The 16,261-nt window shown below is 33.5% G+C and overlaps 1 protein-coding gene across 1 annotated transcript in view; it reads right to left on the minus strand.

Moving 5' to 3' along the window:
* Positions 1-1,037: 1,037 nt before the first annotated feature.
* LOC108912808 (putative mediator of RNA polymerase II transcription subunit 12) overlaps positions 1,038-16,261 on the minus strand; it is a 102,623-nt gene continuing 87,399 nt past the window's right edge. The window contains exons 2-3 of the mRNA XM_018718199.1: positions 7,116-7,483; positions 1,038-1,148 (exon numbers count right to left, since the gene is read on the minus strand). Of these exons, the coding sequence (XP_018573715.1) occupies positions 1,038-1,148; positions 7,116-7,483 (479 nt within the window). The remainder of the gene's footprint in view (positions 1,149-7,115; positions 7,484-16,261) is intronic.

Consider the following 16,261-nt stretch of genomic DNA (forward strand, 5'->3'; position numbering starts at 1 on the left):
AGTATATATTTATATGTACAGGGAGAAGGAATGAAAATAATTAAGCTCTGAAAACTGAGGAACAAAATTAATTGTATTGGTAAATTTTATATTCTCTAAACATCCTAAATCACTTCCCTGAAATTCTTGGCCTTAATATACAAAAAATGGACGCAGTTAGAGAAGTGTTTATTAATATTTTCTTCAAAATAAATGTATTTAATTTTACAAACAGCATTGTTATGCAAATTTTCCCCCCTTAAAACTATGAAAGGGATTTTCAACCGTTAATGTCTTTGTTTTGGTATTTCGATAAACTATTTCTAATATGTTATTGTTGTGGGCTTTGGGCGCCATAAACCGGTCCATCCGAAATTAGAATTTTACATGTTATTTTAAAGTCACCATATTTTCTCGGTATCAATGTGGACAAAGCGCCGAACATTAAAAAAACATTCTATTGTTTTAAAAAAAATAGTTTAAATTTAATCAGAATCCGATCCTGTTTCGAAAGCTTACGTAAAGCACCGGAGGCTAGCCTCCCCTGTTCAGTTAAAATGCCGTATTGCCGCCTCTGAAAAGCTGCTACTACCAGTTGACTTCGCACTTAGTATGACACGACCGGATGGTAAACGAAAAAAAGCAATTCTGTGTTTTCATTTGCAAGTTTCTGTGCTATATTGTGATATTATGAAAAACATGTACATGAATCAAGAAAGGGTTGACTTGTTTAGAGACTACTTTAGTTAAATTTTGAAATATGTAACTCCTAACCTTTTATGTACACTGTAAAAAAATTTCACTCAATTTCAGTCAATTTCTGCCCACACCCGATTAAGTGAAATTTTCGCTCTATTAGTATGAGTACAACTGAGTGAAACTATTGCATCTGGAGTGAGTGAGTTTTACTCAAACCCGAGTTACTGTTAACTGCTAACTATCAATTGAGCGACTTTTGACTCTATTATGAGCATATAAAACCAATTTTAACTCAGACTTGGTTTTTAATTAACTGAATATTGAGTGCAAATGATTAATTAGAATATACGGTGTTGAAATTAATTCACTTCGTGGGGCCTCCTTCTGTCCTGGCTGAGACCCGCCAGCTGAGACCCGCCGCCGCCAGCGGCCAGGCCTGTTCTCCTGGCGATCACGCTTTTCTGGTGCATCTAAGGGGCCCCTATCAATTGTGGTCGAGATTACAGAAGCAATATGTAAGTGGTGTCATCTTCACGGCGTCTTTCAAATTATTCGAAATTGATGTACATTTAAACTCACTCAGTAATGAGGTAATTTCCTCTGATTTAGGTACAAGTGCAGGAAATACGAATTTACGTGAAGAATTTATTTAAGGAGTATCTATATTTGAGTGAAAGTACTCAGTTTTAGTTTAAATATAATCACAAATGAGTTAAATCATCAAAATGCCCAATATTGAGTGAACATATACTCAATAATTTCACTCGAACCTTTATTGCTTTCACTCTCTGTAATTTCCCTGTTTTTTAATCGAATTACACTTTAGATGTAAATATACACATACCGATTTGTATTGAGTGAATTGCAAAGTGTGAAATTACATGGTTAATGTAGTTGTACTGTGAAAAAGATGTAATGTGTTATTTTACACAAAATTTTTATGAGCGTTAGTGGTACTCGTTTACTTTTATTATTAGGGATGTGATTTATAGAGAATGGACAAATTACGGGCCATTAACATAATTGTTTTTAATTTATGTAGGACGAAAACACGTTCTGGGTAAAGAGAAATGCCTAGCAATGAATTGGATTTGATGAAATCGAAGATAATGTCTATTAATTATTCCCTGGAAGGTAGCGTTAATTAGAGCCAGTTGAAATCCTCCACTTTACAAATAATAGACGGTACAGGAGAAGCAACAATGATTGGATTTTTAATAGTCTGTCGCAATGACAACGGACGGACAAAACGAGCGAGACTAGAAGAACATGGAACACGGTAAGGATTGCTTTAACCTCTAAACGGTAGGCGCCACTTGGCTGAGGTGCCTCGGGCTACACCATGTTTTATTTACTGGAACTTGCGGACGATGGACATTAAACCCATGGAATTAAGTATTGTTCGATAAATTCTACTTTTCTCCTCGTTCACTTCCTGGATGGTTTACATTTTTACTACGGCGATGATAAAAAACGCATTATCGACTAGTTGGCCGTTTTCACGCCAACTTTCATTTTTTATCAGCGACCATTGACACACTTTCGATAGAGCTACCAGTTTGGATCGTTAAAAATCCGATTTGAATTATTGTTTTAACGTGGCTGTTCGACCGAAATTACCAGTTGGGACATTATTTGATGGCCTCTCATTTGAGGAAGCAAAACAGTGGGTTACTAAAAAGTTGTTGTCTAACAAGGTGGAAGATAATATTTTCAAATGGGCACGGAAAATGGGCATTATAAATAAGAGAAAGGACACGCTTAACAAATGGGTATGCGTTTGTAAAAAAAAGATATGCAATCAAGAAAACTAAGATATTTTTAACCAGAAAATTTGTATTCGTTTAATTTATTAAAAAAAAGTTATGGAGTCAAGAAAACTGAGGCGTGTTTAAGCAGGACAACTTTAATCTTTATTAATTTATTCTGTTTGAACTTTGATTTTTTCCGGACCATTTGGGGGGCCGTCGCTGCCCCCTGGATCCGCGCCTGATTAGAATTACTTTTAATAAGTCTTAAAAAACATATATATCTAAACATTTTTGGGGTCGTTGAAACCGAATCCGATGTCCGTTTGACCCGATTAGCTCTAGGATAAGGTCAGTTCAAGGTCAAATGTAGAGAATCAACTACCAACAAAGTTAACGTACATATCTATATTATTTTGGGGTCGCTGTATCCAAATCCGGCGTCCGTTTGACCCTATAAGATCTGGGTTAAGGTCAGTTGAAGGTCAAATGTAGAGAATCAATTGCCAACAAAGTAATCCAATATATCTATAGGTTTTTGGGGTTGCCGAATCCGATTCCGGTGTCCGTTTGACTCGATCAGACGTCATGTCAAAACAATTAACTCGAGAGTCACGGACTCATAGTTAAAGTTTTCTTTCTTTAATCTTCTTTGTGACTCAAATTTTCTTACCCATAAATGCTTACTTTGATTGTTTTGAGTTTAGACTTGAGAGTGTTTAACTGATCGGATCAAATAGACCCCGAATTCGGATTCAGCGACCCCAAAAACGTATAGATATATTGGTTTACTTTGTTGGCAATTGATTCTCTACATTTGACCTTGGACTGAACTTAAACCAGACCTGATCGAGTCAAGCGGACACCGGATTCGGATTCGGCGACCCCAAAAACGTATAGATACGTAGATTTAGTTTGTTGACAATTGATTTTCTACTTTTGACCTTGAACTGACCGTATCCCAGAGCTAATCGGGTTAAACGGGCATCGGATTCGGTTTCGGCGTCCCCAAAAATGTTTAGATATATTGGTTTACTTTGTTGGCAATCGATTCTCTACATTTGACCTTGAACTGACTTTTAAACCAGAGCTAATCGTATCAAACGGACACCGGATTCGGATTCAGCCACCCCAAAACCAACAATGTTCTTCGATACCTGAAATCAAAATATATCTAGTTCCACGGAAAAGATCCCTAACTGCTGATATTGTTAATATATTAATCGATTCATTACAGGTAAAATACAGAAACAAAGGATCTGTTTGTAGTAATTATTTTTTTACGTGATTAGTCTTTGTCAAAAGTGATAATATAACAGCAAGAATACAGGATATTTTTTTAATGATTGCATTATTTAACAATTTCAGTACATCAGATATGTGTTTTTGTATTAGTTATATTTAGACATATCATTTTGAGTGTTTATTTCGGATAATTATTTGTTACTAGCTGTTTACTGGTTATTGAGGGTATATCATATGATATTTATATTATTTTATTAATAGATATTGTTACTTATTCTAAGTTCGTATTTGATACACTTCTTTTCCTGCTTATTATATAACTACATGACCATTTCGCAAGAGTATTCGCAAATTTTTTATTTGTTAAGGTGGGAAAACTTTATTACAGAAGTTATTTTATGCAAATAAAATATATTTTTGATATCTATTGGCTTACCACGCTGATACGATGAAAACATTTTTGGAACCGATGACTCTGACCTATAACTCTATTTACCAGTGTTGCCTATTTGAAAATCGTCGTACATGAAGATGTTTAGTTAACTAGCAGTTTTCAACAGCTTTTCCATACGTTATCATCACCATGTTGTTCTTAGTATTAGGAACGAAACAGATTGTGGATTTTCGAAACGTTGAGTGTGTGATTTAGTGACGTATATTTTTTTTTATTTGTCATCTTTTTTCGGTGTTAGCTAGGCAAACATAGTTTTACAAAATAGCAAATAATAACACAGCCACACACAAAAAAATTGTCTGTACTTTTCATGCAACATATGTTATCCGTACTATTTTTGCCTCCTGATCACGAATCCGGTGTCAGAATTGAGCTACCTGTATCACATTACAGGAATTTCCTAACCTCAAAAGACAGGTCAAAAATAGCAAAAATTCACGAAAAATACTGAATTTTTCTTTTTTCTATATTCAAATGTTTATTTATATGGTTAAGACCTTGCTGAATGTGAATCCGCGGTCAGAATTGATGGTTCTTTTCTAACCTAAAAAAAAAACGGGTCAATTAAGGTTAGACATCACGAATTTTCAAAAAATAACATTCGCGCCAAATTTGGTATACGGGGGTTATCGGGGTCGCTGATCACGGATCGAGGTCAATTTTGCAAAATTCAGGATGACGCATCCAAGATGGCCGACCAAATTTTCAAAAAATAAAACATTCTTGTGAAATTTGGTATACGAGGGTTATCGGGGCCGCTGCTCGAGGTCAGAATTGCGAAATTCATTTTGTAATATTTTTGTTTACTGTATAACCTGAGTACCCAATCATGTTTTAACCTTCTTAAAGTACATAGGTAATTGATGAAATTTTGATTTAAATTTGGGCGGCCATCTTGGATCCGCCATCTTGAATTTTGCAAAATTGACCTCGGATTCGTGACCAGCGACCCCGTGTACTAAATTTGGCGCAAATCTGTTATTATATATCTGACCTCAATTGACCTGTTTTTTTGAAGTTAGAAAAAGAATCATCAATTCTGACAGCAGATTCACGTTCGGCGGAATCTCAACCATATAAATATGCATAAATATAGAGCAATTTTTTGTATTTTTCCTAGCACTTTTTTGTAAATTTTTGGTATTTTTGACCTGTTTTTTGCTGTTAGGAAATTCCTGTGATGTGATAGCTCAATTCTTACACCGGATTCGTGATTAGGAGGCAAAAATACTACAGATAACATATGTCGCATGAAAAGTACAGACAACTTTTTTTTGTGTGGCTGTGTACTGGTTCTTTCAGCACTAGGGTTTATTTTTAATTTTTTACCTTTGTGCAAATGGCAAACTGCCAAAATAAACAGAACAGAAACTAAAGCCATAAATAATTAACTTTAGACAGCATCTTAAGATATTAGTTTGTAAAAAACTTTATCATAAAAATCACCCTGTACAAGTACAAACAATGAGTGGAATGAAGGGAATATTGCATATATTTTCGACTCAAAGTGTTCAAAATTATTCAGAATAACAACAGGATTTTTGCCTTACTATCCCCGCATAAAACTTAACGTGCAGCATAAAAACTGATTTCAGTTAGAGAGCACAAAAAATCCCTTTTTTAATATTCCCTGCCAACTGACCAAAACCAAGGGCATTTTGAGGGGATTTAGTATAATTTCTCAATAAAACTCAAACGCGGGGCTAAACAATGCAAGAATTTTGCATAATATTCAGATTTAAACCTTCGGTTATCAACAGTTATGTAGTGACATTTTGTTAGATGGAGAGACACCATTACACCTGTGGGTAATGATCCGTAAGCTATATGTGGGGACCCCCGCCGTTCCTCCGATCCCCAATACACCCTTTCAACTCGACTAGAAATGCTATTATGCCAGCTAGATACCATTATACATCATTGTCAACATTTAGGTAGCGCCCTTTGTCTAATTTTTCAGCGGATCTGGCTGGTTAAGGGAAATCGTTATTATATCACACATTATAATTGTATTAGTTACGGATTTGTAGTTCCTATTGAAAAATCCAAGTAGGCTTCGACGTGGAAGGTACTGCGCCTATTAAAAACCCATTTTTTGGCGATGATACAGCGCAACGAAAAAAACTGACCAAAACGGATACTCTTTGACCGTTAAATTTTTAGTTTCTTGTGTAGAATACCACCAACGTAATATAATTAAATACGACGAAAAATTTAAAACAAACAAATTCATATGAATTGAACTGAAGTTGTAAATAGAATGCATCAATAAAAGCATTTTCAATAATCAAAATAGTTGTAACTGCAATACGATGTTTAAAATTAATAATAATCAAAATTGTTAAAACCTGTTGACAACCTCTGGAATCGACCCCGGTTTACATACTGCATAAAAAGAGATGCATATTTGTGGTAGTAAACGGCGTGTCGTCCGTTCTTTGTCTATTTTTTTTTTTGCAATAAACAGAAAAATTGCTTAGTGTAGGTAAATCTTCCTTCTCTTCTAACCTTTTTGATCTTATGAGACAATGAGAAAAAAATAAATGCAACGAATAGTGTTCCAATTTCTGTAAATTTCATTACTTGGGTTAGTACCTCAAAATGTGACATCTATAGAGGGTGTCCCATATAAAACTTTCCACCTGAACACTTCGCTTAATACGAAGTTTTGAAAAAATTTCAAAAACACGTCGATTTTTAATTTCTTACATCATTACTTATTTTGCAGTTGCCACCCCTTTGTAGATCGAGGTATCAACTTTAAAATTTCAGATGGCACTACAGGGCGTGTGATACTTCGTTTGAAAGCTCTTTTGATACTGACTTTGAATCCGTAAAAAAAAATAAATTATGCGTTTTCAAGAAAAAAACATTGAAATTAAATTTTTGGAATTTTGTATTTTTACATTTGAAATTGTTTATGATAGATGCTCAAATTGTGCACCCATTTGTTCTTGGCAAATATGGAGCCTGTCTACGAAACATCTTACATTTGCAAAAATCTCTGGAGTTAAATTCCGACATTCGTTTACAATACGTTGTCTTAAATCTTCAAGATTTTCGGGTTGACTTGCAAAAACCACTGATTTGAGATATCCCCAGAGAAAAAAGTCGTTTGGACTTAAATCGGGAGACCGAGCTGGCCATTCTATAGCCCCACGCCTACCTATCCATCGCCCTAGAAAATTCTGATCCAAATAAGCCCGAACTCGTCGCTCAAATTGAGGTGGAGCTCCGTCCTGTTGGAACGTCACAAAATTTTCATCCAGCTGATCATCATTCTCCAGAATTTCTGTGATCATGGGATCAATATGATCTTCCAACAAACGTAAATAGCTGGCTCCAGTCAAAGTGCCATCTAAAAAAAATTAACCAACTATCTGATTATCCAATATTCCTGCCCAGACGTTCAGCTCATCTGGATACTGAGTGTGCGATTCCGTAATACAATGAGGGTTTTCACCCGACCAATAACGATTGCCTATTCACTGTACCATTGAGAAAAAACTCATCAATGAAGCAGATATTGTTTGCAGTTTCTCGAAATTTCTCGAAATTGTTAACGATCTGGCTTCCGTACGTATGACTTGTTTGATGATGCAACTCATTGAAAATTCGAGCAGTTTGTCTAGCACATTTATTTTGTTTTCCATAAAGAAAAATTATTTCAACTTTTTCAGCTAACGAATAAACCATAATGAACAATTGATAAATGTAAAAGTTACACTTTGATTGTAAGTAGAATGAATATTTAATACAATTGAAAATGGTTTCAACAATAACACATTTCCGATAAAATGATATCAAACAAAAAGGTAAAATGGAATGGGATGCAATGGAATTTATAAAAATTATGATAAGATCTTCAACCTTCTTTACGTTTCGTTTATTATTGTTTTTATCATCTGAAATAGAAACCTTCTTGTAGTTTAATAATAATTAATGTTTTGATGTATGAAAATTTTCTTAGTGGTTAGCACATGCTATAAATTAAAATAAAACAATTTTAAATGTAAAAATACAAAATTCCAAAAATTTTATTTCAGTTTTTTTCTTGAAAATGAATAACGATTTTTTTATTTTTTTGGTAGATCCTTCACTGATGTACTGTCAAAATTTTATGACATTGGGACGAATAGAAGCGGAGCTATTGTGTCTGAGGTGACAGTATCATTCTTACACAAATGAGTATCGAACAAAGAGCTAATATTAAGTTTTGTTTTAAACTTGGAAAAACTTTTACGGGATCGTTTCAATTGATGAACTAAGTTTATGGTGATGATTGTTTATCCCGTAGCAAAGTTTATGAGTTTAAAGTTAAAAACGATCGTGAGGATGTAAATGATGAGCAATATTCCGTCCATCAAAACTGCGTGAATTCATCAAAAATCAGCCAAATTTTTCATTGAAATTCGTGGAATCTCAAAAACATAAATTTTTCGCATTTTGGCCGATTTGTTCAGAATTCAACATTACAAGGACATCATCAAGGAAGTCAAAAGATATAAATACTTCCTTTACAACATCGTGATGAAACGTGGTGTTTTCAATATGATTCAAAAACCAAACGCCAAAGTGCCGAGTAGAAGACGCCAGACGAGACAAAACCCAAAAAACTGAAACAATTGGTGCATCGTATTCGTCGTATTAGGTCAGAATATCGCGCAGAAGGAAGTTCGCGTTTGTTGCACGATAATGCGCCATCTAATCGATCGACACTGGTGACCGATTTTTTGACTAAAAATCGCTTTTTAACTGTCAATCACTCCCCGTATTCGCCTGATTTGGTACCGTGCGACTTTTATCTTTTCGGAAAAATGTATTTGCCGATGAAAGGGAAGAGTTTTGTGGATGTAGAAGCTATCCAAAACGCTTGTACCGACATCCTGAAGGAAATCCTGATCGACGATCTAAAACACTTATTCGACATGCTTTTAAACTGTGCAAATCGGAGGGGACTATTTTGAAATAAATAAATCGGTTTTGCCAAAAAAAATTGTGTGTACCTTGTATGTACTCAAGTATTTGCACATTAAATTTCGTATAATTCTGATATAACGTTGGAAAAACAAAAATGTTTTGCTATTTTGACAAATTTTGCTGTTGCAAATCCTTATACACGAAATTTTGAGACACTGTGTAAATTAAAAAATGCACTGTTTTGTGTTGTAAGTTACAAAGCTGACGTTTGAACAGTCCAGGTAAATTAATGCATTCAAAACTGTGTGAATATTATAATTTCGAATTGAATTTACATAATTTTTAATCAACTAATGTCTACAAATTGTTTTAAATGATGAATGTTCCGTTTCCTCTGATAAAATGCATGAAGCCTGAAAATTAATTTTGGATTTTAATAGCTTTAATAAAATATGTAAAAACTTATCCTGCCGTTTCGAATGCATTTTATTTTAAACGGGTCGAACCAATTTTTACAAAAAAAAAAAACGGCCGCCAGAGGTCTGTAATTTGTATAATTCCAAGATAGTATCTCGCTTTGTTTCGTGCTTTGGTAATTTTTTATTTTTAATTGTGCCTCCTATCGCGGTTTACGATCTGTTACATTTAAAAGTACAGTGTTCATGATATCAAGAAAAAAAAACCTCTTTCGCATATGTATAATGTGCAAATATAAAACACGCCGGTGGATTACTAATTTCTTGCGCTTTTTTATCGTATGCGTCACTTTGTTTTTGCCACATTGATTATGTCTGTGGAAAATAAAGGACAAAGGGCCCGATTTCTATGGAAATTCAAAAGGGTGCACACAAATGCCTGCATTTTACAAAGACGTACTTCAAAAACTATTAGTGGTCAGCCCGTAGACTTCCTCGGGATCGTTTCCTGCATACATCTTAGCGATTTGTCCCTTTGAAAATAAAAATGCAAATGCAGTCCAGATATTATTTATTTCAAACAAAACTCGACAGTAAATATCAAACAGTTTTGCAGGTCAAGCTCGATCATCAAAATAGAAATGATACAGTAAATGTCATTTATGATGAAGTTGCACCAAAGACCAATTTATACCTGGTCGCCACCGAAAAAATTGGTTCATACCCTCTGCTCTTTGTGGTGTCTAGTCGTAACCATTGTAGCCTCGGAGATGACAATTGAATATTACTTAGAAAACCAGACAGACTCCTGCTTAGTAGACTTGTGACTTGTCTGGCGCCTTTGTAGGGGTAGGTTTTGGTACTAACACTTTGGTCACTTAGACTTGCTTGCAACACTGTTTTCTGTTGGATTCGAGCGGACCTGTCGAAATATCACACTTCTTGGATGTAAGAGGGGCCAAGCTAATTTTTTCTGGAATACCTTCAGTACAACTCACACAATAAAAGTGGAGATCCCTAGATCTGGGCGAGGTCCGGAACATTTTCAAAATTGCAAAAATGTTTAAAATTTTTTAAAAAATACCTATTTTATCCGAGTTTTTACTTATATCTTGGAACCTACGCATTTTGGAAGAATATTGAAAAGGAAAAAAGTTTTAGAATTGATATAAACAATATACTGGAAGTTAAAAATGTTTAAATTTATTACCGATGTTGCAAAATAGCAATATTTGATGAAAAAAAGGCAAAATAAAGTTTTTTGGATAATTTTTTTAATATTTTAATTGCTTTGAGGGCATTCTAATTTTGGTAAAAAAAAACTTTAGAGTATAATAAAACAACACACTAAATTTCATTAAAATCGGTTCGATAGTTTTCGCGAAATAATTTTTTTTGAAAAAAAATTTCGAGTTTTCAAAATGTTGCACAGCATCAAATAAAGCATCTAGATACTTGAAAAACTTTTCCCATAGAAAAGACCGCTCAGCCTTTCAAATGGTTTTTGAAAAATTGAAATCGGTTGATTAGGACGGCCACAGTAAATTTTTAAAATGAACACTTTTTATTTTTAAACAATTTATTTATTTAGTTTTTTTCAAAAATTATAATTTTAAAGTACTCGGAAAGACGCTTCTTTTAAAAAGTAAAGTTAAATTTCGTGTATTGGTTCACGAGATATAAGCCGGTCAAAGTTTATCGGCATTTACCGTTAATTTATAAACAATTTAGCAATAATCTTTGATCCAGTGGCTTCGTTTTTCCGGGTTCTAAACTAGAAAAAATTTTCATATCCATCAGTTATCGGCAATATAGATAAATAATCGGAAAAGTTGTCGCTCGCACGCGCGAAAAGTGACTCAAAACACGAAAAGTGAGAAGGGGGTTTTCTCTCCGAGACTGAATTCGGAGGTTCAAAATACGAAAGTAAAAAAAAATTGCATTATCTCGGCTTCTAATGGACCAATTTCGATCTTTTTTTTAATCCGATGTCTCGCGAGCCAAGGAATTCGAATATCGTCTAATTTGTACATATTTTGTTATAAAAAAATTTTATTATACAGGGTGTCTCTGAAAAGGATGGACAACGCTTGACCACAGGTTCCTTTGATGAAAATATGACTATTTAGCCTAACTTACCTATATACAAATGTGCACGCCTACTGAGATATAGCCTTCTAAATATAGAATAGTAACCTAGTTTTTTTCAAATAATTTGAAAACTATTTTTCTTAGAAACTTCTCATTTAATACACTTATTTTTTTTATGTAAGGGCAAGGTAAATATAGAATTTGGTGAGAATACATATACAGGATGTTCTCTTTCTAGTGCCTGTACGCCACTGGCTATCCCGTAACTTTTTTGTGTGTGCGCCAATGATGACAGAATTAATTAGAAGAATTTGTAATTTTAAAAATAAGCATTAATTTAGAAGATTTTTTGCCTCTTACAAAATTTTGATACATTAAATACTTATAGGCGAAAATTCCGATTTGTAAAAAATAATTTATAACTGCAGCCTCAAAACAGGTAATAATAATGAAAAAACGTCACATTAAAAAAACGACTACACATTTTTAGTATTAGTATTATCAACCAATAAAATAAAAATCAACACTAATATCTTATATAAACAGTATCAACTAATAATATAAAAAAATCAACATAACATTTTAAATAAACCTAAATTGATGTTTGTAATCACATTTAAATAATATTACATTAAATGCTCAAAGTTACTTCCTTGTTCTTAAACGCAAGCATTAGTTCTTCGAAAATGAAAATGAATTTTATCCAATAATTGTGCATTACCTCTCATAACACTAATTTCATGTTGTATTCTTAAACTAAAATTAAATCACAGCTAGCTTGACACTGAACCTTATAATTATTGTTATGAATTTGTTTCTTTGTTATATGGCACCTCGTATTAGACTATTCTATTTATCTTATACTACGAGGATGGTCCCAGAAGTACCCGACCTAACAAAGAAAACACAAAAATTTTGGAAAAAAATATATTTATTTTTCAACATAATCTCCTTTCACCTCTATACACTTTTCCCAGCGATGTTCGATAAGTTCGATACCCTTTTTATAATAAGAACTGTCTTGCTCGTCAAAATAGCCATTAACTGCCGACATCACTTCGTCATCGTTGGAAAAATTTTGACCACTGAACCATTTTTTCATGTTTGGAAACAGAAAATAATCCGAGGTGGCTAAATCTGGCGAATAGAGTGTGTAGAGTGCAATTCAAACTTTAATTCATTAATTTTGGTCATTGCAATAACGGATGTGTGAGCTGGTGCATTGTTCTCCATTTTCACAAATTCACTGAAAACGTTCACTATTGATGGCTGTCAAACAAATACTAAACAACATGGCGTCTTCAAACTTGAAACGTATGCTTTATAGATTGTGTACTTTCTGATACAGTGATATTTTTCAAACAACTACCGCCATCTCTAGGTCAGGCTTATATTATTTAATGTGTAAAAAATGCCAATTTTACTCGAAATCCATAAACGATATCAAAATTTTGTAAGAGACAAAAAATCTTCTAAAATAGTGCTTATTTTTAAAAATACAAATTCTGTCGTCAGTGACGTACACACAAAAAAATTACGGGATAGCCAGTGGTGCACAGGCACTAGAAAGAGAACATCCTGTATATGTATTACCACCAAATTCTATATTTACATTGCCCTTATATAAAAAAATATGTATACCAAATTTGAAGTTTCTAAGAAAAACAGTTTTCAAATTATTTGAAAAAAACTAGGTTATCTGTTCTATATTTAGGTCAATAGGCGTACATTTTTGTATATAGGTAAGTTAGGCTAAATAGTCTTATTTTCATCCAAAGAATCTGTGGTCAAGTATTGTCCATCCTTTTCAGGGACACCCTGTATATGCATTAAATATACTGTAGATATATTTTACCTTATGCCATTGTATTTATTCAAGGAAAAAAATTGTTTACGTATATATTTCAATACTCTGAATATGAATATATTTAGTTATAATTAATACAATTATTTAAATAATTTTTGTTAAAACAAATTAAAAATTTTTTTATAATTTTAAATACAGATAAAATTAAGAAAAAATAGTACTTTAAAATTATAATTTTTGAAAAAACTAAATTGCAAATTGATAAATGTACTTAATCTAATTGTTTAAAAATAAGAAAAGAGTGTTAACTTTAAAAATTTACTGTGGCCGTCCTAATCAACCGATTTCAATTTTTCAAAAACCATTCCAAAGGTTGAGCTGTCTTTTCTATGTGAAAAATTTTTCAAGTATCTAGATACTTTATTTGAGGCTGTGCAACATTTTGAAAATTCGAAAATTTTTTTTCAAAATTTTTTTCAATAAATTATTTTGCGAAAACTATCGAACCGATTTTAATGAAATTTGGTATGTTGTTTTATTATACTCTAAAGTTTTTTTTACCAAAATTAAAATGCCCTCGAAGCAATTAAAATATTTACAAAAAAATTATACAAAAAAAACTTTTTCCCTCTTTTCATCAATTGTTGCTATTTTGCAACATCTGTAATAAATTTAAACATTTTTAACTTACAGTATATTGTGTAAAATTCAATTCTAAAACTTTTTCCCTCTTCAATATTGTTCCAAAATATATAGGTTCCAAGATATAATTTAGATAGATTTGTTAAACATTTTTGCAATTTTGAAAATGTTCCGGACCTCGCCCAGATCTAGGGATCTACATTTTTATTATGTGAGTTGTACTGAAGGTAATCCAGAAAAAATTTGCTTGCCGCCTCTCACATCCACCTCAAACACGATTCAAAATTTTGTCCTCCTTAGCGCTTTGAATGCAGCGTTTGACACTGGGCGACTGATTTCTCGAACTCTTCGGCAAATTGGCTCGAGATTTCGAAAGCTGCGTGAAATTTTCATATTTCCGCGTCGCGCACATACTTCTCAGATGTTTCTGGCTATCTCTGGCTGTCGATCGTCGTGCCAAAGGACGGTTCTGCTCCTTAGACCACTTCGAGTTGGGATTTAGAAAGCATGGTAATTTCGCTGATGTTATTGGTCTATTATACAAAGAAATAATGTGTAGAGTGGTATCAGTGTAGTTGGGTTGTTTTTCGGATAAAACTGGAAAAATATATATTCATTTAAATTAAATTTGACGCTTTCTCTGTAGATACGAAATTTAAACAGTTACGTCACTCTGATTCCGAGGTACCCTGAATAATTTTTTATCTTACACTTTTCTCAGTGTGCAGAGATTCATACGGTACTCGCACTAGGTTATATTTTCTAACGGTGAAGACTAATAATGATTAGAAGTAAAGTTGATTAAAGTGATTTAATAATAAAAGTAATTTCGGTTTCATAGTTTCTTGCGTTCGCCACTTACAGGCCTAATGCTCGATTATAAACTGGCAGGGCATTAAAAGTGGGACTTTTTTGCGGAGCCGCGTAATAAGCCTTGTAATAATATGTTGCAGTGCGGATTAGATGATTGGCAAGCATTGCAAAAACCGCGCGGCACACGCAAAATATCTCTCTTCCTACTGCTGCTTGCATGTTTTACGACTGGATGCGATGACCTAAAAGCCCCTGGGCGCCCCCCCGCTAGATTGCACTTGTTAACTGACCTTACAGCCCGTTGTTTTTGGTCTTAATGCGCTTTTTTTCCACTGACAATATTTCAGCATTAACATCTATAAAATAAATTGCTTTTTTTGCCATTAGCCTAAACCTAGGGTGTAGTGTGCCGTAATTACTTTACACACGTAAGATATAATCAACTTTAATACATTTTTAAACTGCAATTGCCTCCGGCAAAAAAATCGCGCTCAGTGTAACTGGCCTGACTCTAGTTGGTCTGTTCACACTTGCACACATAGGCGTGAGCAAACGCAAACTGATTGGCGTTCATCGACCTGCTAATTTTAATAAGCAGTGAGCATCGGCTTCTTGCACCTACGAGAATTACGTAAGCAGCAGCAGGAGTCACGTGGCCTGGCAAAAAGCACTGCTCTTATCAGCGCGCGCATGTGCAATACGCGTGGATGTTTCGTCACGACGTTGATTGTGTTTGGTGCTGAAATTTATTAATTTGTAACTGTCTGGTGATTGTGTTTACGTCGGTGTTTACGAATTAAAGGTTGCCCACTTAGACCGATCAAAATAACTCATTTAGAGGAAAAAAAAAAGAAAATTGTTACCTGGACGTTTATAACTGGAAATGGTAAAGGGGCTTATAATAAACGAAAAAAAAAAAAATAAATGCGTGAGCAGGGGCGGCGGAGGGTTGATTTGGGGAGTTGAAAAGTTATGAAAAATTGTATCATTGGGATTTCTGGCGAAAGTTGACGTCAGACAAAAAGTATCTAATACAAAAGTTGTAGATCTTGCAAAAATCTACAACTTTTGTAGATGTCATTTTTTAACATAACCTCAAAATTTCCGAGAAAAATGCGAAAAACAGTTTTTTTTCTGATTTTTAAAAAAGTCCTCGTACAGAGTTCTGCCGGTAATGATTTTTTCGTTTTGACATATATTTTTTGGTGAAATAAAAAAAATTTGTAATCACAGTTCAAAAACATGCTCAAAAATGCAAAAAAGTAAAAAATGACCTGCAGCAATGAATTTCTCAGTAATTGTTGATAATTTTTTTAAATTTAAAAATAATCAAAAACTGATTACACCATTCAATTGTACGGAAAAATACAAAAAAAAAAACTGTCTCATTGTTTGACCCAAAACTAAGTCGAATAGTAAATAAATAAAATAAATAATAATTTTTTTC

This window comes from Anoplophora glabripennis, unplaced genomic scaffold (genome assembly GCF_000390285.2).
Source record: "Anoplophora glabripennis isolate ALB-LARVAE unplaced genomic scaffold, Agla_2.0 scaffold422, whole genome shotgun sequence".
NCBI lineage: Eukaryota > Metazoa > Arthropoda > Insecta > Coleoptera > Cerambycidae > Anoplophora > Anoplophora glabripennis.